The sequence below is a fragment of the Lepisma saccharinum genome, chromosome 2 (genome assembly GCF_977018435.1).
Source record: "Lepisma saccharinum chromosome 2, izLepSacc3.1, whole genome shotgun sequence".
In the NCBI taxonomy this organism is placed as follows: domain Eukaryota; kingdom Metazoa; phylum Arthropoda; class Insecta; order Zygentoma; family Lepismatidae; genus Lepisma; species Lepisma saccharinum.
Genome location: NC_139230.1, coordinates 92,974,309 through 92,997,302, shown reverse-complemented (window position 1 = coordinate 92,997,302; position 22,994 = coordinate 92,974,309). Strand labels below are relative to the sequence as shown.

At 39.6% G+C, this 22,994-nt stretch overlaps 1 protein-coding gene across 4 annotated transcripts in view; it reads left to right on the top strand.

Moving 5' to 3' along the window:
* Positions 1 to 22,994, top strand: part of Nipped-B (Nipped-B cohesin loading factor) — a 293,544-nt gene that overhangs the window by 217,651 nt on the left and 52,899 nt on the right. For all 4 annotated transcript variants that reach the window (XM_083117506.1, XM_083117505.1, XM_083117503.1 and 1 more), the window contains 4 exons: positions 2,591 to 2,880; positions 3,686 to 3,931; positions 4,272 to 4,398; positions 22,081 to 22,250. In XM_083117506.1, the coding sequence (XP_082973632.1) occupies positions 2,591 to 2,880; positions 3,686 to 3,931; positions 4,272 to 4,398; positions 22,081 to 22,250 (833 nt within the window). The remainder of the gene's footprint in view (positions 1 to 2,590; positions 2,881 to 3,685; positions 3,932 to 4,271; positions 4,399 to 22,080; positions 22,251 to 22,994) is intronic.

Below are 22,994 nucleotides of genomic sequence, written 5' to 3'. Positions count from 1 at the left end.
CATCTTCATGTGTTTCATTAACACTTGCAACACTTTCCCCTGCATTTGTTTTCAGATATTTCATCAGTGAACCACATGAACTTTTAATTCTGTTTAGTTATTTCAGCTTTTCTTTTTCTCTTACACGCACCAGACTGGAATTTTCTTCCCACATCGCGATCTTTACCTGACATTACTGTATATCACTACTGAACACTAAACATGGTGGAGAGTTAATAAAGTGAGCAACGCGAAGAACCGCTTGTTACCGTGCACAACATTTTGTGTGCATTGCTGTGTCTGGCTTCAAGGCTTCAAAATATGTCAGCAGTGAAGAGCATACAGTTACGACAATTGCAATAATGCTTGTGTTTAACAGAACTCCAAAACAAAGAAAAATTGTTGGATTTTTTCAGTCTCTTTTGTTGTCACCGTGCTGCGTAAGGTTTGGATTTCAATGCATTGCGACATCTACCACTGTGGGTTGCAAGTTTGTAGCAATAAGTAAGACTATTCTTTCGTTTGAGTTTCATGATATCAGAATTCAGATAAATATATAACACACTGCCATAAAATCTTTTGTGAATTTAAATTTTTAGTAACCCTATGTGTGTGTGTGCATTTCAAATTCTTTTGTCAAGCGTAAACCAAGTATACCATCGGGGAGAGAAACCTTCCCGTTCTATGTTCAAAGGTTTTGAACACTGCTTCCAAGCACAAACGAATGATTAATAGACATAGAATTGATAAAACGGAAAATTCTTTTATTCTTAGTTTGTTAAACATGTAACATATTCAGTATTACTTTTATTGCCGGGCAAACAATATAACTTTTTCACATATTTTTCTCACTTCTAATTATTGTATATTTTTTCGTATAAACCTGGGAGCGCGAGCCCCTTTCAGGCTCGAGGTCTCGGCCGGTCGCCCACTTCTCCCACCCCTTGCTACGCCTCTGGTTAGGTACATATTAGAATTAATACACATATTACTAAGCCTTACTGTAATTTTGTATTTATGCTATAATTATAATTTTTTACTTAAAAAAATGTTTATCATTAGTCAATACATGGCAAGTATTACATAAAAGCTCACCCTCTGATGTTCAATTTGTGTTCAATTTTAACTTCCTTTAGTGGGTTTCTAAGTGTGGTGTTAGCTAAAATGTAGTGTCCTTCTTGTACAAATATGTAAATATATGAATTGTCGTAATGAATTTCTCTGGAATATTGTGGCTCTTGGTTTGGAAAAGTCAGGGAATTTTGTTTTTACGAAATTGTAGACACTCCGTATGTTGTCCCACTAATGTCTGCTGTGCTACGTCGCCTTGTAATCAAGGGGTACCAGGTTAGATTCCCGGTGAATACACATGGTGGCTTGGATCCCACTTTAAACTGTAGGTCCGGTCCCAATTAGCCTTACTGCTGCATAATGTAGACTTAAAACACCAACTAAATCAATCAATCAAAATCACTCGTCTGCAGATTCCAAAAGTGCAAGTAATCCATTGGATTGGTATAAGGAATGTTCGTTGACTGGAATATACTGCTATATATCATGAATTTGTGTTTCTCTCTCATCTGCCATCCATTGATTGATGGTGTTGTAATAAGATATTGTTGGTCATGACAAGTGTTGTGTACTTCATTCCATATGAAAATCCATTCTTCAGGCACTGTTTCAGTATGCCTGCACAACTGAAGCTTGCATGATAAGATAGCAGTAATGTACTCTTCTCAAAACAGATTAATTTTTGGAGCATTTCTACACACAGCATGCATGCTTAGCTTTCCTCCAATATGTTGCCTACTGGGTGTGCAAACAAGGTTTGATTGTTGTGTGATGTGCAGGTGCCATGGTGTAATTTTTCAAACCACCTGGATGGTAGCCAATCAACCTTTGTTCTACTACATGTGTTATACCAGTGTTCCAACCTATCTAATATATACTTTTCTCTGCAGTCTTGGAATGCCATTTATTATTACTATTATTATTTTTGTTATTATTATTATTATTATTATTATTATTTACCTTTGAATGGTGCAATTAGGTAATCCAAATGTTGGTGAAAAATCCAGGATTGCATCATTGAAATGCATAATATTTTTACTTACGTTATATTTTCATATTCATGAAAGCTACGCATATCTATATCATGTAGGTTCAATGTAAAGGAGAATTATTATTCCAAGATAATGTAATCCAATGACATATCAGAGTATCCAGTTGTAATTTACTAATATTCCTCATTCAACAAGCTAATGATTTGTAAGTAAATATATAAATCAAAGTAAGGTTAATGTTTTAACTGACTCTTAAATTGCTTCTGAAATACTTTGTTTACAAAATTTATGCAGCTAACTAAAATTTTTACTAGAGATAAAATTTACTTGCTCAGTGATGTTGGCGTAAATGTTATTTTGAAAATTGTTACAGAGTTATGTTTTGTTACCGAAAACATGGCTTGGAATTATAGGAGAAAAATGTGCATTGGATGTTAAAAAGTTAAATTTAGAAAGAGGTTCATAATTCCCTTGTTTTAGCAGTGTGTAAAAGAAACCTAAAGGGGAAACAATTTGTATAATTCATATTAATTGTTAATGCTTTTCAGATGAAAGTACAGATGAGGAGTCATCAGAGCCTTCAGAGGTTGAAGATGAAGATGAGTTACAACATCAGAAACAGTCAGATGAACAAAAGAATGCAGAAACATTTAGGTTGATCGAAAAGAGGAAGCAATTTCTTATTTGTAAAATTAGACCATTTGAAGATTCAGTGACTGTTGGAAGCAAAACTCAGGTTCTACAAACTTACATTGACTATGAAAGTGCAGAACTTTTGTCAAGATATTTGGCATCAAAGAGGCCTTTTTCTCAGAGCTTTGATGCTTATTTGAAACAGGTAATGTGCATCATCAACTTTTACTGTGTCAGTAATTGTAGAACCTTCAAGTAAGCATTTTTAAACATGTTTATGCAAAAATGTAAAGAAATCGAGGAGTTCTGGGTGGAGGCATATTGCACAGTAGATCAAGTCCCAAGTTAACCTAGAAATGTGGTCTCAGATCTAAAACTAACTTAAAGTAAAGCGTAATATTTAGTTGTTTTCTTAGAAGAGAACCACTCGTAACAAAGATTGGAATGTACCAAAAGAAAATAGTAATAACAATTAAAGCATCTCAGTATATTTTGCCAACATTGATTAGAAGTCTGAGATGTACATTAATAATAGGGCAGTCAAGTGTATCTTTCTGGTTTGTAATCTGTCTACCACACTCTTAGAAGATTTACATATATTAAATAACAGTGTGCAACAAAATTCACTCCATTTTTTGCAACATATTGTGCTTTATCATCTAATTGTGGGAATGAATTCATCCTTCACATTACATGGAACATCTCAATATTTACAAGAGAAACTTTTCTTTTGGGGGGAGGGTTCCCTCTTAAGAGTCATCATCTGATGCAAGAGATAACAATTTGGTTTACATCTGAATTTTGAGTGGTAATTGTCATGAACTTTGCACATTTGCACATTCCTTCTTTGTATTTGGTGCTATTTTTTTCTGAGGGATTGAATACACACTGTTCTGAATATAAAAAAAATGTTCTGTTGCATTTGATCATGACTACATTAAAAATACATTTTAATGTAATAACTGCATGCATACATTATATAATATAATGTTCCATTTATTTTATTCTAGATACTACGTGTTTTAACAGAAAGTTCTATTGCTATTCGCACAAAGGCTATGAAATGTTTAACAATGGTGGTTGATGCAGATCCTGGTGTTCTGGCAAGGTCAGATATGCAACTTGGCGTTCATCACTCTTTTTTAGACCATTCTACATCGGTGAGAGAAGCTGCAGTTGATCTTGTTGGAAAGTTTGTACTCAGTCGGCCTGAACTTATTGACAAATATTATGACATGCTTTCTGCCCGAATATTGGTAAGTAATCTGGAAGACCAGAATTAATTCCATTATTAAGTTGTATTTTTTATACATTTACTGTCATTTGTTAAAGTTTGCTAGAATTTACAAATCATAACTTCCATGAAATGCTGAGAAGTTTTGTGCTTATTCATTCTGTATATGACTAATTTATCAGCATATTAGCTAAAATGAAATGAAACTGTGAAACAGCCTGGCCAATCTGCTGATATAGAGAGATTTTTACTGGTTGTGTAAAGCATGGTTACTTTAGATGTTTCTTCTTTTTATTTAAAATGTGTAGATTGTATTTATATTTATCATTGAAGAAATTGATTGTAAATTTTTTTGTGTGCAGGATACAGGAGTCAGTGTAAGGAAACGTGTAATAAAAATATTGAAGGATATTTGCATGGAGTGCCCTGAATTCCCTAAAATACCAGAGATTTGTGTAAAAATGATACGCCGTGTTAATGATGAGGAAGGTAATGAAACTTTTTCTATTTAAGATTTATCATTATTATTGTATTATTTCCTAATATCTTTTTTTTGTTAACCTGCATGTATCATACACACCCACACACACACACACACACACACACATACATACATACATACATACATACATACATACGCACACTGAAATAACTTTCTGCATGAAAAAACTGACTGATGTTATGAGTATGTTATCAAAGGAATTAAACAGAACCTCTCAACTTATCTTGAAGTTGATTGAGCTTAAGTATTTTGTAATATTGTTTTCTAGAAGCCAAAGGATACATCAGCAAATTAGTGTGTACCAAGTCTTTGTACAGCCATGGGCACTTCTGTGTTGTAAAATCATTATGAGAGCATTACAACCCAGAAGTGTCCATGACTGTACCAAAGATTAAAATATATAAGGCTTGTTATTCATTCAGTACCAACAAGGAAGCCAGATAAGAATTAACTGATCGTGCACACTCTTGCATAGACTTACCGTGTCAGTTTCAATGAAGTGTAAAGTGTAAATCTATAATTGGTTGACATTACATACCCATGTTAGTCTAAATGTTGCTGTTAAATGATGTTTCAGAAAATACAGAAACAGCTCCTCTCATTTTTCATTTTACTATGGACTGTACCATCCAACTTCCTTTTTTTCCACCTCTTTCTTTTCCTTCCTCTCACAGAGTGGCTACTCACAGGAAGTTCCTTTAGCTTTAGATTCAGGAATTGTGTATGAATTATTGGCTCTGGCAGTTATGCATGAATTCTGCATGAATTTTTCTCTGTAGACATGAAAAATTTCAACTTTTATGAATCCAAATCCCATTGAATTTGTACATATTTTTAAATGCCTTGAGACAAGTTTTTCACAGTTTAGCTTTTATTTTTATCAAGGAAAGAAAAAAAAATTACGTGGAAAATAAAACTGAATTCTGTCAATCTGTTAACAGTGGAACTCCAATTTTACGTTCCCCGGTTATACATTTTCCTGCATTATACATTCAATCTTTATGGTCCCAATAGAGCACAATGCTATAAAATTTTCCCAAATTTTACATTGTCCCACATTTTCAGTTCTTTCACCTTGGTCCCCTGAAAAACGTAAAATTGAGGTTCCACTTCAGAACAATCTGACAGATGGAAGATATCTTGGAAGTTTACTAGGTAAATTTGAGCTTGAAATTCTTGTACAATTAACAATTTTTCCTAGATAAATATATCCCGTAACATTTGTGACTTGTGTTTGTAGCTGTATTTAGAGTCTTCAGTATGTGAAATGGAAAATTTAAACTCCACATCTTAAATTAAATATTTTAAATATATATATATATATATATATAAAACACAGGAATAGGGTCAGAAATGGTGCCGGAAGGGCGGATAAATACAAATAATGAAGGAGACAGTAAACACTTACCACACGAATAGAAATAATTCAATATTTCGCGATCTGAGTCGCATTTTCAAGAAGGTAGATAAAAGATCGACGACACTTTGAGTAGAGGCACAGAATACTGATCGTAGCGTCTCTACGGTCAGTGTTGCCAGAAACAGTTGAAAGGAAACACGAAATACTTTAGCCAGTGTTTACTGTAAGGTGGGTGGGTAGTTTCGGGGAGGAGAGGAAAGAGTTACTGGTTGGCTAGGTTGAGTCCGGGGGGGTATAGTGGCGTGCATGCCTGCTATATAGGCCCTTTCCCATCGCTGGCAACACTGACCGTAGAGACGCTACGGTCAGTATTCTGTGCCTCTACTCAAAGTGTCGTCGATCTTTTATCTACCTTCTTGAAATTGCGACTCAGATCGCGAAATATTGAATTATATCTATTCGTGTGGTAAGTGTTTACTGTCTCCTTCATTATTTGTATATATATATATATATATATATATATATATATATATATATATATATATATATATATATATAAATCAAATAAAGTAAAAGGAAACACTCACCGGACAGTCGGAAAATTCAAAATTTTCGCTAATTTATAGCATCATCGGTGTGAGAAGAAACAGAAGACGAAACCGGAAGTTGGGGTCCTGCAGAGTTGCCAGGTCCCCATTGAAGAAGAAGCGGTGCGTAGAACGAAAAAAACACTGTTTCGTCACCAGGCTCGTCGTAAACTGTGAGTGTGTAGGATGGGTGGGATGGGCGGGAGGGTTGGGATAACTAGGGAGGGAAGGTGGGTGAGGGTTGGGCATTACTGGGTGGCCTTGTTCAGGCCAGGTGGAGTGGTTGCACTCATGGCCGATATATAGGCCCTCTCCCATCTTTTGCGAACAGAGGTGTTGGCTGGTTGGGGTAGGAGGTGGATGATCGCTACCCGGAAGCAGTCGTTGAAACTGATGTTGTGGTGGTTGGTGTGGACGGCGACAGTGAAGTCCAGGTTGTGGGTGGAGGAGCGGTGGTTATTGATGCGGAGGTTGAGGGCCGTTGATGTTTCCCCCAGGTAAAAATCACCACAGATGTTGCAGGTGAGGATGTAGATAAGGTTTGAGGCATGGCAGGTCCCTTTGGGATAGAGGGTAAATTTGCCAGTGGCCGTGTGCACCTGGAGGGTGTGAGAAGTGATGAGGATGGGACAGGTCTTGCACCTGGGTCGGTTGCATTTATGGGCAGGGGGGTGTTGGATGTGTGGTGACGGAGTGTTGTGGACCAGGATGTTTTGGAGGTTAGGGGGGCGTTTGAAAACCACCCTGGGTTTGTCGGGAAATATGTTTTTGGTTTCGGGATCACTGTGGAGGATTGGGAGAAGAGAGTGCAGTGTGTGCCTGATTTTGTTGAGGTGGGGATGATATTGGGTGATGAGTGCAGGTGGGTTGGTGGTAGCAGGTTTCTTGGTGGTAGTGGTATGTGAGGCAGCTCGTGATATTTGCTTGGTGACCAGGATGGAGGGATATCCACGGTTAACCAGGGCCTGGTGTAGGCGGAGGTTATAATTCTGGCGGGAGGTGGGTGAAGTGTTCAGGCGCTGTCCCCTGAGGGCCAGAGAGAATGGAATTGCTTTTTTGGTGTGGAACGGGTGGGAGCTGGAGAAGTGTAGGTATTGCATGTGGTTGGTGGGTTTTATGTGGATGGAGGTAGTCAGGTGTCCTTCCTCGATGTGCACGTCCACATCCAGGAAGGTGATCTGGTTGGGGGAGTGTGTCCAGGTGAATTTTAGGGAACGGAAGTGGTTAAGTTGGTCCAGGAAGGTTGACAAGGATGGTTCTCCATGTGTCCAGAGCATGAAGATGTCGTCGATGAAGCGGAGCCAGAGGAGGGGTTGGAGGGGTTGGGTAGCCAAAAACTCTTGCTCAAGTTGGCCCATGAAGAGGTTTGCATAGGATGGGGCCATTCTGGTACCCATGGCTGTACCTCGGATCTGTAGGAAATTTTGGTTTTCAAAGGTGAAGTTGTTACAAGTGAGGACAAGGTGGGCTAGGTGGGTCAGGAAGTTGGTGCTGGGGTTGTGAGGTTTGGGTCTGCTGTTGAGATAGAATTCTATGGAGCGGAGGCCATGGGAGTGAGGTATGTTGGTGTAGAGGGAAGTGACATCAATGGTGGCAAGGATGGTATTTGGGGGCAATGGTGGGAGGGTGCTGATTTTCTGGAGGAAGTGGTTGGTGTCACGGAGGTAGGAGGGCAGAGCTTTCACAAGAGGCTGGAGATGGGAGTCAACAAAGGCTGAGATTCGTTCTGTAGGTGAGTTATAGCTGGACACAATGGGTCTGCCAGGGTTGCCAGGTTTGTGGATTTTGGGCAATAGATAGAAGGTGGGGGTGCGGGGATTGTCGGGTATTAACATGGCGGTGGTACGAGCTGTTAGGCCTTCAGGTGGGCCGCGGGTGTGGATGAAGTCCCGGATTTTGGTGAGGTGTTTGGCGGATAGGTCAACTGTGGTGGGTTTGTAGGTGGAGGGGTCAGCCAGCTGGCGGTTGGCTTCCGCCAGGTAGTCTTGAGAGTTCAAGACCACCGTGGTGGACCCCTTGTCAGCTGGGAGGATTTTGATGTTGTGGTTGTTGCGGAGGTCTCTGAGAGCTTTCTGTTGGGGGGGATTGAGGTTAGGTTGGTTGTGAAAGTTATTTAAGAATGAGCTGTCAGAGGTGGTGGAAATGACGGCAGTGATGTATCTTTCCAAGGGGTGGTTGGTGGGCAGGGGGGGTGGATCTTGGGAGGAGGGGGGGGCAAAATTGAAGGAGGCTCGGGTGGGTTTCACTGGTAGTAGTTTGGAGTGAGGGATTTTTGGCCCAGAAATGTTGCCATCGGAGGCTGCGAGCAAATGTGTGTATGTCAAAAAGTAGGCGGAATTGGTTGGGGGGAGTTGTGGGGGAGAAGGTGAGGCCTTTGGATAAAACAGCTATTTCATCAGTGCTCAGTTTATGGCTGGATAAATTGAGTACAGTCTGGTTGTTTTTGAGTGGGTTAGGGTCATTGGTAGTCATGGATCTGGTAGGGGTGGGTTTGTCCGTGGATTGGTTGTTTCCCAAGGTGCGATGTATGGGAGTGCAGTTTTGGTTTTCAGGGGGGGTCTGTGGTGGTGTGGGAGGGGTGGGCAATGGTAGAGGGGGGTCGGGTAATAGCGGGCATGTTGGTGTGGGACTGAAATTGGGCGGCAGTGGAAGGGGAAGGGTGCAGCCAGTCTGAAAAGCTTGACGGCAGAGATTGGAGAGTTTTTGGAGGTGTTTAGTGTTAAGATCACTGGCAATGGAATGGGCGGTGTGCCAGAAGGAGTCTATTTTGTGATGGTGGTTACCTGGGGTCAGCAACAGGATTTTGGTAAGGGATTGAATAGAAATGGACAGTTCTCGGGCGCGATTTAGCTGGGATCGGTACATGGCGTGGGTCAGTTCAATAGCGAAATTTCTCGCTAGTGGGAAAATCGTGGGTTTTATGCTTGGGGGCATGGCGGAAAACGGCAGTTTGGGTGTGAGGCTTTTGGGTGTTAGGCCTAATATCAAACATGAGTGCAGGAAGCGTGCATGGGACGTAGCTTTGGTGAAGGAAACAATAAGAGATCGCAGGCGGTTCAGTTGATAGGAGTTATACGTGAAAGGATTCATACCAAAAGTGGATAATAATGGATAAAAGCAAGGAGGGCCAAAAGGGCTAAGTAAAAATCAAATAAGGTAAAAGGAAACACTCACCGGACAGTCGGAAAATTCAAAATTTTCGCTAATTTATAGCATCATCGGTGTGAGAAGAAACAGAAGACGAAACCGGAAGTTGGGGTCCTGCAGAGTTGCCAGGTCCCCATTGAAGAAGAAGCGGTGCGTAGAACGAAAAAAACACTGTTTCGTCACCAGGCTCGTCGTAAACTGTGAGTGTGTAGGATGGGTGGGGTGGGCGGGAGGGTTGGGATAACTAGGGAGGGAAGGTGGGTGAGGGTTGGGCATTACTGGGTGGCCTTGTTCAGGCCAGGTGGAGTGGTTGCACTCATGGCCGATATATAGGCCCTCTCCCAACTTTTGCGAACAGAGGTGTTGGCTGGTTGGGGTAGGAGGTGGATGATCGCTACCCGGAAGCAGTCGTTGAAATTGATGTTGTGGTGGTTGGTGTGGACGGCGACAGTGAAGTCCAGGTTGTGGGTGGAGGAGCGGTGGTTATTGATGCGGAGGTTGAGGGCCGTTGATGTTTCCCCCAGGTAAAAATCACCACAGATGTTGCAGGTGAGGATGTAGATAAGGTTTGAGGCATGGCAGGTCCCTTTGGGATAGAGGGTAAATTTGCCAGTGGCCATGTGCACCTGGAGGGTGTGAGAAGTGATGAGGATGGGACAGGTCTTGCACCTGGGTCGGTTGCATTTATGGGCAGGGGGGTGTTGGATGTGTGGTGACGGAGTGTTGTGGACCAGGATGTTTTGGAGGTTAGGGGGGCGTTTGAAAACCACCCTGGGTTTGTCGGGAAATATGTTTTTGGTTTCGGGATCACTGTGGAGGATTGGGAGAAGAGAGTGCAGTGTGTGCCTGATTTTGTTGAGGTGGGGATGATATTGGGTGATGAGTGCAGGTGGGTTGGTGGTAGCAGGTTTCTTGGTGCCTCACATACCACTACCACCAAGAAACCTGCTACCACCAACCCACCTGCACTCATCACCCAATATCATCCCCACCTCAACAAAATCAGGCACACACTGCACTCTCTTCTCCCAATCCTCCACAGTGATCCCGAAACCAAAAACATATTTCCCGACAAACCCAGGGTGGTTTTCAAACGCCCCCCTAACCTCCAAAACATCCTGGTCCACAACACTCCGTCACCACACATCCAACACCCCCCTGCCCATAAATGCAACCGACCCAGGTGCAAGACCTGTCCCATCCTCATCACTTCTCACACCCTCCAGGTGCACACGGCCACTGGCAAATTTACCCTCTATCCCAAAGGGACCTGCCATGCCTCAAACCTTATCTACATCCTCACCTGCAACATCTGTGGTGATTTTTACCTGGGGGAAACATCAACGGCCCTCAACCTCCGCATCAATAACCACCGCTCCTCCACCCACAACCTGGACTTCACTGTCGCCGTCCACACCAACCACCACAACATCAGTTTCAACGACTGCTTCCGGGTAGCGATCATCCACCTCCTACCCCAACCAGCCAACACCTCTGTTCGCAAAAGATGGGAGAGGGCCTATATATCGGCCATGAGTGCAACCACTCCACCTGGCCTGAACAAGGCCACCCAGTAATGCCCAACCCTCACCCACCTTCCCTCCCTAGTTATCCCAACCCTCCCGCCCACCCCACCCATCCTACACACTCACAGTTTACGACGAGCCTGGTGACGAAACAGTGTTTTTTTCGTTCTACGCACCGCTTCTTCTTCAATGGGGACCTGGCAACTCTGCAGGACCCCAACTTCCGGTTTCGTCTTCTGTTTCTTCTCACACCGATGATGCTATAAATTAGCGAAAATTTTGAATTTTCCGACTGTCCGGTGAGTGTTTCCTTTTACCTTATTTGATTTTTACTTAGCCCTTTTGGCCCTCCTTGCTTTTATCCATTATATATATATATATATATATATATATATATAAACACAGGAATAGGATGAGAAAAGGTGCCAGAAGGGTGGTTAGACATAAATGAAGAAGGAGACAGTAAACACTTAACCACACGGAAATAAATAGTTTGATATGTTTGATACGCGGGGTTACCGCATTTTCAGTTGAGAAGAAAGAGGTGCAGAGATCCACATAGTACAGGAGCACAGAATACTAACTTAAGCGTCAGTACGTTGCCAGAGAAAGTTAGTAGATAGGTAACAAAAGTCATTTCACCAGTGTTTACTGCATGGTGGGTGGGTGGTTTCGGGAAGAGGGGAAAGGGTTATTGGTTGGCTAGTTTGAGTTGGGTGGGGGGGGCATATAGTGGCGAGCATGCCTGATATATAGGCCCTTTCCCATCGCCTGCGAAAAGACGTGTCTGTGTGGGGGTAAAAGATAGATAATTGCAACATGGAAACAGTTGTTGAAGGTGGTATTATGGCTGTTGGTGTGGATGGCAACTGTGAAATCAGAGTTTTGTGTGGAGGAACTGTGATTATTGATCCTTAAGTTCAAGGGGGTGGAGGTTTCACCCAGGTAGAAGTTGCCACAGATTTGGCAGATGATCGTGTAAATCAGGTCGGATGAGTGGCAGGTGCCCTTGGGGTGAAGGGTGAACTCACCTGGGGCTGTGGTGATCAGGAGGGTGGGGTTGGTGATGAGTATGGGGCAGGTCTTGCACCTGGGTTTGTTGCACCTGTGAGCTTTGGGAGTGGTGTGGAAGGGTTGGGAGTGTTTTGGACCATGATGTTCTTGAGGTTTGGGGAGGGGGGGATGGAAGATGATCCTAGGTTTGTCCCGAAAGATGTCCCTGGTGTCAGGATCACTGTACAGGATGGGGAGGAGGGAATGTCTGATTTTCGTAATGAGGGGGTGATATTGGGTGATCAGAGCTGGAAGATTGGTTTAGGGTTATTTGGTGCAGTTGTGGAAGGTGGCTCTTGTGATTTGTTTGTTGATGAGGGTGGAGGGGTAGCCACGATTGGTTAGGGCTTGGTGCAGGCATAGGTTGTAGTTTTGGCAGGGTGAGGGGGATGAGTTGAGGCATTGGCCTCTGAGAGCTAGTGAAAATGGGATGACTTGTTTGGTGTGGTAGGGGTGTGAGCTGGAGTAGTGGAGATACTGGAGGTGGTTGGTCGGTTTGATGTGTATGGAAGTTTCCAAGTGGTCTCCCGCAATGTAGATGTCCACATCTAGGAAGGTCACTTGGTCTTTGGAGTGGAACCAGGTGAATTTCAGTGAAGTCGTTCAGTTGGTTTAGGAATGTAGTGAGGGAGGGTTCGCCATGTGTCCAGATGAGAAAAATGTCATCTATGAATTTTAGCCAGAGGAGTGGTTTCAGTTGTTGGGAGTCAAGGAATTCCTGTTCCACCCTGCCCATGAACAGGTTGGCTTAAGAGGGGGCCATACGATTGTAGGTATTTAAGTAAATAACAGAAAATATAAGGTGTCCGTCATGTTCAAACTGGTATGTACAGATGGCGTTTAAGTGGTAGTTTTGTCAATACCGGTGATTTTTTTTTCTTTTTTATGACTAGTATGGAAGATTTCGTGGTGAAACAAAAATCACATGCTCTTCCCACAAGTATCTGAAATGCTATGTGAAAAAATTAAAACATTTCGGTCCTTCGGAAAGTAGTGGTTATCATTAAAAATTTTTGAAGTGGCGTTTCATCGCAATACACTCAGAGGTGGAGATTTTAGCGAACACTGTAGCCAAGATTTCACTCTGTGTTTTCTACCAATATGATCAGTGCGAGTGCTTCGAAATCATGAAAGTTAAACCAAGTTACCAGAGAATAACGAATCCAGTACATGCTGGAAGAAGGGAACATCGGAAAAAACTCAAAGGTAAGTCTTATATTTAAATGCTTGTTGCTTAATCCATCCAAAGCAAAACGTTTGCAAGAGTGCGGCAGAATGTATGATTTATTTATATGTTGAGGAAATACCTTCCGATATAATTTCTGTGAGAATATTGCTTCAACTTGTCTACCTACCTTTTCAACGCAGCATGCATTTTCCTATACAAATGAAGTTGATAATTCTTTGCAATTGTAAAATCAGAAGAGAATGTTATTTTAAATTAGGCATAATGCAGATGATTACAGTTTTGTGATTATTACTAGAGTATGAATTACTTTGATATAGATTACATTCTGGCATTAAATCTATCACTATCGTTCCAGTGAGATTATTTTTGTTGATTCTATTCAACTGTACGTACATCTAAATTTGGATTACAAATCAGTCGTTCATTATAGTTTCACTTTGCCCTTCTACATGGTAGGAATGAGTCGTTTCTGACCTGTTTTTAACAAGATTTTTCTCCTTTTTGTTTTTGAAACTTGAACACAGTTCATGAAGCTCACAAATGTTAAATGCATTAAGTAGGTTAAGCTAGGTTAGGTTGGATTGGAAAGATTTAATGTAAGATCCTCGAATTTTGTACAAGTTCTGGACAATGTTCTGCTATCTTCCTTCACAGAATAAGGTCAAAAAACCGATTTTGTAAGCTGTATAAAACTCTTCAGTTTTCTCGTTCTTTTATAATTTTGAACGCCTTGTAATGGTAGTGCATCATTTCCAATAAGTTCATGCTTTATGTATTTAAAGTGTACCAGTACACCCTAACAGCTAAGAGAGTAAAGTCATAACCATCTATCTGCATGTTTACTGAGAATTTACAAATTAGTATAGATTAGTAAAGATTACTAGTTCACATATTTTACAAGTGCAAGGCCAATGATTTATTTGTGGATAAGATTGATTGATTTTCAGAGAAATCATAATTTGTCCTGATTATGTTATGAATATTTTATTCAATAACCTACTGAAGTCCAAGTCATATTAACATGCACTGTAAAGATAGATCTGAGTCACTGAAGTGAGCTGATACCCTGAGTCAAACATTTAATAATTCTGTTTCTTGTATAACAGGACCACTTCGTTAACCATTATGGTGCAGTTTAGATCAATTATATTCACATCCACTTACACAACATCTCTAAGTTGTTTTTATTTTATTATTAACTCAACTTGTCTGAGGTTGTAACAATGTAAAGTAAATGTGTTTTTTTTCTTTGTTCAGTTCATAGTCTTACACACCATAAATATTTGTATTTGTTCCTTTTGCAGATGAACATTTGAGAATCTACGTATTTGACGTGTCTTCTAAGAATAATCCCAGCATGGGTGTTCTTTTTGTGAACCTTCATAAGTTTTATCCATCATATTATCACTCATTTTCATCTTCGCGATTAGACAAAAATGGCAGAAAAGCATAGTAAAATAAGCTAAATGAATCAACCATATAGTTATAACTAAGTTAATATATTTTATGTAAATACAGAGGCAATAAAATTCACATCTTTTACTTAAAGGTGAAAAAATAATATTTTATTGTATTTTTGTTGAGCAATCAATATATTATTCAGAATTATTGGTGAACTGTGGTATACCAGTGAGGATTGTTGGAGATTATATGGCCCTACGTCGAAATTATTCTAATTAAAATATGCTTGGAATAGATACATTCTGGTTCTTGGCAATAAATAAGATTGTTCCATTGTCTCACGATTTTAATAATCACTAATTCATCCATTCTTTCAGGCAAGCATATAATTCAAGAAATTGTAAAAATGGAACAGAAGAAAATTCCTTTCTATATGCAAAAAAATGGTAATTGTACACTTCTGTTCAGATCAAGTGGAACATACTTCAACTGTTTGACCCTATAAATAGTGACACTTTATGTAAACAGGAGTGTACAACTAACTTTCAATTAGTTACTAGTTAGTTGGAAAAATAACTGAATTTCAGGTCCTGATTTCATAAAGGAAGTAGTTTACAGTTACTCGAAAATGTTACTGTTGCTTCCAAAGACAGCTGCAGAACAAACCAGTAAATTCGTGAAGAACTGTGAAACAGTACTTTAGACATTGTGCGGAGGCAACGTGTGTAACATTGTACTTAAGTATTATGAAACGAACAAATAATCACTCTGCTGCTTGTTTACCTTTATTCCCGGTTTTCAAATGAAGGCCTCCCTGATGGCGTAGTGGTAATGTCGTCGCATTGTAATCAAGGGGTTCGATACATGGTGGAGGCACATTGCACAGTGGTTCAGATCCCACTTTAAACTGTAGGTCCAGTCCTGATTAGCCTATCTGTGCATAAAAAGTACTTAAAACATCAATTCAAGGTTCTCAAATAAATAATTTTCTTATTGTCTAGTAATTTGAGTATTAATTTCCATCTTCAGTTTTCTTCCAATATTGTGAATAAGAACTTTTGCAGATTTTAATATACCCGAAAATGTTAAGATTTTTTGGTTTTATTGTCATCCTGAGAAAATTGAACACTTACAGCTTTGTGGAAAAATTAACGTTACTAATGTTAAGCATTTTTCAACAATGTTTATAATTGAATAAATGAAAATCTGTTTTTTCTTTAACTTCATTTTACTAATACAGGGTGCAGAAAATAATACCTTGCAATGACATTTCAACAGTGAAAGCACTGTGCGTTGCGTTTCATTTTACCCAAGAATATTTTGAATGGTCACTCCATACACAAGAAAACTTTGTTGGAGCAAGTGACCGAAAATAAGTGTCTGCGCAATGCGATTGCGTGGAACACGGGAACACTAGCTTTTGCAGCATCGTGTACTGCTTCGCTCTGCACACTTGATTCCCCCACCTTCTCTGCCGCCATGTGCAACCTTTCTGCAGCAGAGATAATCGGGACAGAGTATAAAATCTCCGACCAAAGGTAGAAAGTACTGTCATACAAAATGAAGCATACAGTTGACGCAGCATTTGCTTCAAACGAATTCACAAAATGTTTTCAATTATTTCAATTACTGTCCTCACTTTTCCCGTTTCGTGTTTGAATTAACTACACTTATTATTGTATTTTTTCTCTGCATTCTAAATATTACAATAAATACTTAATATAAAACAACGGATTTTATATTAATACAGTCAACTCTCGATTCAACGACCTTTCACAGTTCCCGGGAAAAGGGTCGTTATTTCGAAGGGGTCGTTATTGGAATTTGCACCAATTTTCAGCTTAAAGGGAGCTCAAATGGACACAAAGATGCCTCGGAGATGGTAACACCATTTATCCTGGTAGTTATACAACCTGTTATGCACAAGATGCATGTTGTGAGAAGGAAAATAGAACATGAAAAAGTTTTCACAAAAGAGAATTTAATGTTACTTTGTTTCAATTGTGCACAGTCGATGCTTTTCCAGGAAATTCTTACAATTCTAGTTCATGAGAAACCAGTTTGCACTGAGACCAATGGAAAGGAAAACAATCTCTCTCTTATTGCAAGCGAAACTCAAAGAATCTTGACACCAGTCAGACTGGTGCCAGCAAAAGTCGGGAGATAATCGGGCAGAATGAATGTTGGATTTTATACCAGTCTACTGGAGTATTGTCTGTTACAAGATTAATTGGTAAGATTAGATTTCTCGGGAGAAACAACACAACCTCTCTAGGTACCTGACAAAAAAAAAATAAAGGCAGGGCTGTAATTTTCGTTCTGGTTCCACTGTGTAAAATACATCGTAAAAAAAAGTCACTTTTCTTTCCTTCAACCAACTTCATTCACCCTCCTTCCCCATTCAAGGGAGCAGTCCAAACTCCTTCCTTGACTTGCATTGTAATCCAGCGTGAAAAAGGAAACTCGCAACTTGCGATCTGTTTTCACCCAATGCGTATTCTACAGTGTGGCAGTCGATAATGATTCGGGTTTGGAATTGAATTTCACTTTAAACTGTATATTTAGTCCCGATTAGCCCATCAGCATAAAATGAACTGAAAACAAGCTTTATGTAACTGCGCATTTTCACATATCAAAATGGTAGATCCTTATTTACTCTCACGTTAATCGACATTTAATGTTGGATTTAGGAGTATTCTCGATGTCAAACACCCACCCCTCCAAACGTTTTCCCCTTGAATAATGTCTTTTTAATCAGTCTCGGCAACCATTCCTACATTGAACACTTTTTTTTCCTCCACATGAATGGTTCTAGAAAAGCGGATGCAAATTAAATTTACAGATTTGCTTATCAGAAGGCGCAGAACATGAAGTTATTTTAACTCTTGTTTTCCTTTCTGGAGATCGAATTTCTTTATCGTCAAATCAAAACAGCTTTGCGAGATTCAAAACAATAACTTTTTCCTTCGCTGGATGAGTCATCGCTGTTATCGGCAAGCAAGAGCTTTGCAGACTCTAGACAAAACACTGGCCCCAGCTGCATCGTAAAAACAAGGAGACCGGCTGGAAGTTGGAGCAACAGGTGACGGAAGAGAAAAGTCCCAGCATTTTAAAGATAACGCAACTGTCCAAGAAGGAACTTTTAACAGCAGTGTAAAGAAGAAAGAAATGACCCTTGCTTTACGTTTTACCATGCAACAGACAATAATACGGGCAATATTTCCTATGCAGACAACAGCATTAAAATAATAATAATAAATAAATAAAAAAAAAACAACTGAAATCTGCAATTATCAACATTGCCGTGCAGACCAGTGGCGGAGAATGAGCTGTGGAAAGGGTAGAGGGTCACTTTTTTTTTAATTGTTCTATGGTTTTTGTTCGTTTTCAAGAATATATCCAGAACTGGTTGCCCCATTTTAGACGTCAAAGGAAAGGAAGAGGGGTGGTTCCTTTTCCACTCTCGCCTGTAATCAGCCCGCATCAGCAAGAAAATCGTGGCTGAAACAATCTGCATCACCCCCCCCCCCCCTACGTTTGCTGACAGAAAAAGAGGGAGAAGTCAGTCAGCCAACGGAACACTTTTTTTGCAGATATTACGACATCGACACAATTAGGAAAATGTATGAAGTGGGAAACGGGAGTTATGATGCACGTAAGATCGAAGTAAACTTTTGTGGAAACCTGGATGAAAACACATTAAGCGGGTTGACGATCTTTACTTCACCTATGTGGTTTTGATTATCTCTAACAATTTCGCTTTTTATGAAGAGTTGCAGGGAACAAAGAACACGTTTTGAATGAAAGCGGTTACCGGAAGTTGTCGGCTACAAGGCCGAAAGTTGCTCACTCACAGGAACCTGCTGAACTCTAGGTCAGAGCTGGACAGATGGGCCAGACTTCCAGGCGCCACGCATCTGTATTTTCGAACATTCCTGCGCTGTGATCTCTCAAGGTGATGTATTTATCGATGAAAGAGCTTGACCTGCCATACACATTGGCAAAGACTGCAAGTCCAGCAGTCATTTCCCCCCCTCCCCCGCGAGTTTTCAGCAGCTCTTAGGACAAGAAAACAAGTCAAGTCGATTTAAAATAACATCCAAGCACATTCGATCTTCTCTTCTCGCGTATCCAAGAGAAAGCGTGGCAAAACAAGCCTGGCGCGTTGGGTAGCGGCCGTCGGGTGCAAGGTAACATTGGTGCACTTGAGGGAGGGGAGGGCAGAGGTCAAGTGCTATTGGATATGACTCAAGCATGGTGTGGTGGTGTCTATTTTTAGTTCAGGCCTAATTGTGAGCGGTAGAGCACTCGTAAAGGGAATGAGTGGAGGAAAAAACAACGCAGTTTTCGGCCGATTTCCTTCAATTTTTCAACTTTTTTTTTCCAAATTTTTCTATTTTTTTCTAAATTTTTCACGGTTCCCGGGAAAAGGGTCGTTACTTCGAGAGGGTCGTTATACCCGGGGTCGTAGAATCGAGAGTTGACTGTATTTTGACTATTACTACCTTCCACTCATGATATATTGCTTATTTCTCTAATAAGAACATATAACTAAAATCTCTTACTACTCTTTCTTTTTAATCCACTAACTCACCTCTAACCAATATGGTGTCATCTCACATTGAGTACCCTAATCAACTAACCTGTATGTATCTACCTTGATTATGCAGAGATCTGGCAACATGGCCCTCGGTTGCCATGGCAAACTATGCTGCCATCTGTTATCGAAAAATGACCACAAAATTGCCTTTAGTACGGCCTTAAAGAGAAACTCACCTCTAACCAATATGGTGTCATCTCACATTGAGTACCCTAATCAACTAACCTGTATGTATCTACCTTGATTATGCAGAGATCTGGCAACATGGCCCTCGGTTGCCATGGCAAACTATGCTGCCATCTGTTATCGAAAAATGACCACAAAATTGCCTTTAGTACGGCTTTAAAGAGAAAATACATATTAATTCTGTCACATGGTTCAGGCAAATATCGAACATCGAACCTTTGCCCCACTTCTCCCCTGGACCCTTAGTTGTTGCACATTGTTTAAAATGTTGCTTTTTACTCATTCTTACATGTAGAAATCAAACTTTTCCAAAAGATACATAGTTTAGAGTTGGAGCTATTTATATAATATATCCCATAATATTATGGGGTTAAAGAAAGGGAAACTAAGGACTTGTTAATATTAGTAACAATGGATATATTGGTTATATTTCGAGGAGGTCATTTCTTCACATGTATACTGAAGATTAAAAAAGACAGAAGTGAAATATCGCATGTAGTTTTCAAGAAACAGCACATTAATTGCTGCCGCGCACTGCTGGTCGATATATTGACAATCTGTCCTCAATGGTAATGCAGGCGTGGTCAAAATATTGATCATCCTGCGATAGAAGGTTAAAACAACTACTACATACCATACAATATTGTTGCAGAGAATGTTTCTAGGACACTTAGACACTGCAAAATGAACCTTTCTAATAGTATTAGGTGATAGTGTCTAAACTCAAATGAGTTTTACAAAGATTTGGCAAACACTTAGGGGGGGACTTCTCCTCTGTGTTCAGCTGTGAAAACTATGATGTCATGTGATCAAGCTTCTAATGATCACATTAGATCACCCTGCGATAGTGTCAAACAATGATACACTTGTGGATGACACGAAATTGACTATGTGTAAAATAGAGTATATTATAGGAGTTGATGTTTTGTCTATGAAAAATTATCAGAAGGATGAGTGAGTGACAGACACAGATGTTAACAGCCAATCAGGACAGACAGCAAATGGGGTCAGTGCTTTAAGGTTATTTATTCCAGATGACTTCTTGGAGATCTATTTACTAGGGATGGGACAGAACGCTGTGGGTGAGCGCTGCACTCACTTTCAATTAAGTGTCATTTTAACAGTATTTATAGTATTGGCTGGAGGTGTTCTGTAGCTGGCTTTTAGAGAATCACAAGTGACCTGATGATATTCTTCTAAGATGATGTGAACGGCAACACGAGAGAGACCATCGCTGTGAAAGTAGTACTGTCAGAGTGAGTGCAGAGCTCACCTGTGAGTGATCACATTACATTTTTCTTTAGATCTGTGCATTATTTAATCAATATGTCTATGTTGTTTCTAGTGAGTTTTTGTACCTATATGTTTCGTGCTGTGTTAATAGGCAAGATGAAAAATTTTTAAGTGATTTTATTTTAATCAGCTTGTGAATACTTGTTCAAAATGTGTAATATAGACAAAAGAATCAGTGAGTGGCTAGTGGAAGACTCGCACAACAAAGTTCATGTACAGCTAACCTTCGGAGTTTGAAGACTCATGACAGATGCTGACAAAGCTGAAGACAGTGAGCAGGAGAAATCTGTTATTAAGAAGGAGGAGGAGAATAAAGATTTAGGAGGTCTGCAAGTGCAGTATCTTGAAAAAGACATTGTGGAACGCTCATGCCCCATCACAGCATCAATGGAGAAGGTGAAATATAGTTGTTTTGATTTATCAGGAGATCATAGTGTTAAAAAGATGCAAAAACAAGAAATGCTTTCCCATAAATCCATGTGCGATTCTGGCGGGCTATACATATAGCTGAAATGATGAAGTCTGGTCACGAGTGTGATGAAGATTTGTGGAGCACAGATGGAACTGCACCAGAGTTCTTAGGACAGTTTGGAGGAACATGAGCAGTGTGAGCTCTGTACTTTGACAATGTATTACTCCATTTGAAAACAAATAAACATTTTGAAACAAGAATGTAATAAAGAAGGGAAATAATAAACATCACTAGAAATAAAAAAGAATAAAATTTTAAAAATATTAAGTATGGTGAGATATGCCTGAAAAAACAAGGGTACTGACGATGAGACTCAAGCAAGCACAACAGATTTGTACTTTATCTGTATCTTCCAATAAAAACATATCACATATCAGTGTATTGGTTTATAGGCAAAATTGCCAATAATTTTACCAGCCTGATTTATGTATATAAACATAATTCATACTTCATTTGTAAAGTCTATTGTTTTTCAAAGCAAACTCCATTCATGTTCTTCAATGAACATATGTAATTTTATATTGGAGCACTAGAATATCAATGATCGGTGTTGGTAAATTTTATATCAATATTTTATCAGCAAAAGTATAGTCATATATCATTCCATCCCTATTGTTTACATAATGTCTCCAATTCCTGATATTAAGCATTTTTTGTGTAATGTAAATACTGTGGGGATAGAAAACGTTTTTTTGTGAGACAATTTTTTCTTCTTTCTTTTATTTTCTTTTTTGTTTGTTTTGTTTTTGGTTGTATGTAATGAATTTGTTATGATATTGTCAACCTCACTTTCATGTTATGTTCCGTGCATCATTTAATAATATATGGAACTAATAACTTTATTTTATCTTTCAGGAATTCGCAAACTTGTTATGGAAGTATTCCAGAATATGTGGTTTACTCCTGTGAGGGAAAGACCGCAGGTTGATTCTGTAGCTCTTTTGAGGAAAGTTATGAACATCACAGACGTTGTTGCTACTTGCAGGGACACAGGGTTGGATTGGTTTGAGCAACTTCTTTTGAGTGTAAGTTTAAACATATTCATTTTGATGTTAATTAACTGGGAGCAGTTAGTAAATTCTGTAGGAGAAGTAGAGTTATGGACTAAATATCTATAAGAAAGGTTCACTGAATAATAAGTACAATAAATGATAATAATAATAAAGGTAGCATATTTTTTTGGAAGCAACCCACATTTTCAACATCAGAAAGGAAGAATGAAAATTATGTACCAACTGCCAGTACTCTGATCAGGTTGGTCAATAATAGGTAGGGACATGAACATTTAATTTATTTTCCTTCTGTATCCTTAAAAGTTGGTGTTCTTTTTATGGTGTACAAATTTTCACATTGAATAAAGTATTGTGAAGTTTAGACTAGTTATAAACTTTTATTACAAAATTAATTTTTAGCTTTACTTCTGTGAGAAATTAACAAATATATTTGATTTGAACAGTGGAACCCTGATTATGTTCCTTGATTTTACATTTTCCTGTGCCGACTTACGTGGCAGAGTGGTTAGCACATCACACTATGATGCCAGGGGTCCCAGGTTCAAATTCTGGCCTGGGCATGGATAAACGTTCATCAATTTCATCATATCATCACCCATCCTTATCTTCACAAATTAAGGAAAAGTGGCACAAAAAGTGAAGCAAAATAAAGCAAATCAATAAACACATTTTCCTGCATTTTAAAAACAGTATAATCAAGGGTTTCCGGGTTCGATACCCGATGGAGGCACATAGTGGTTCGGATCCCACTTTAAA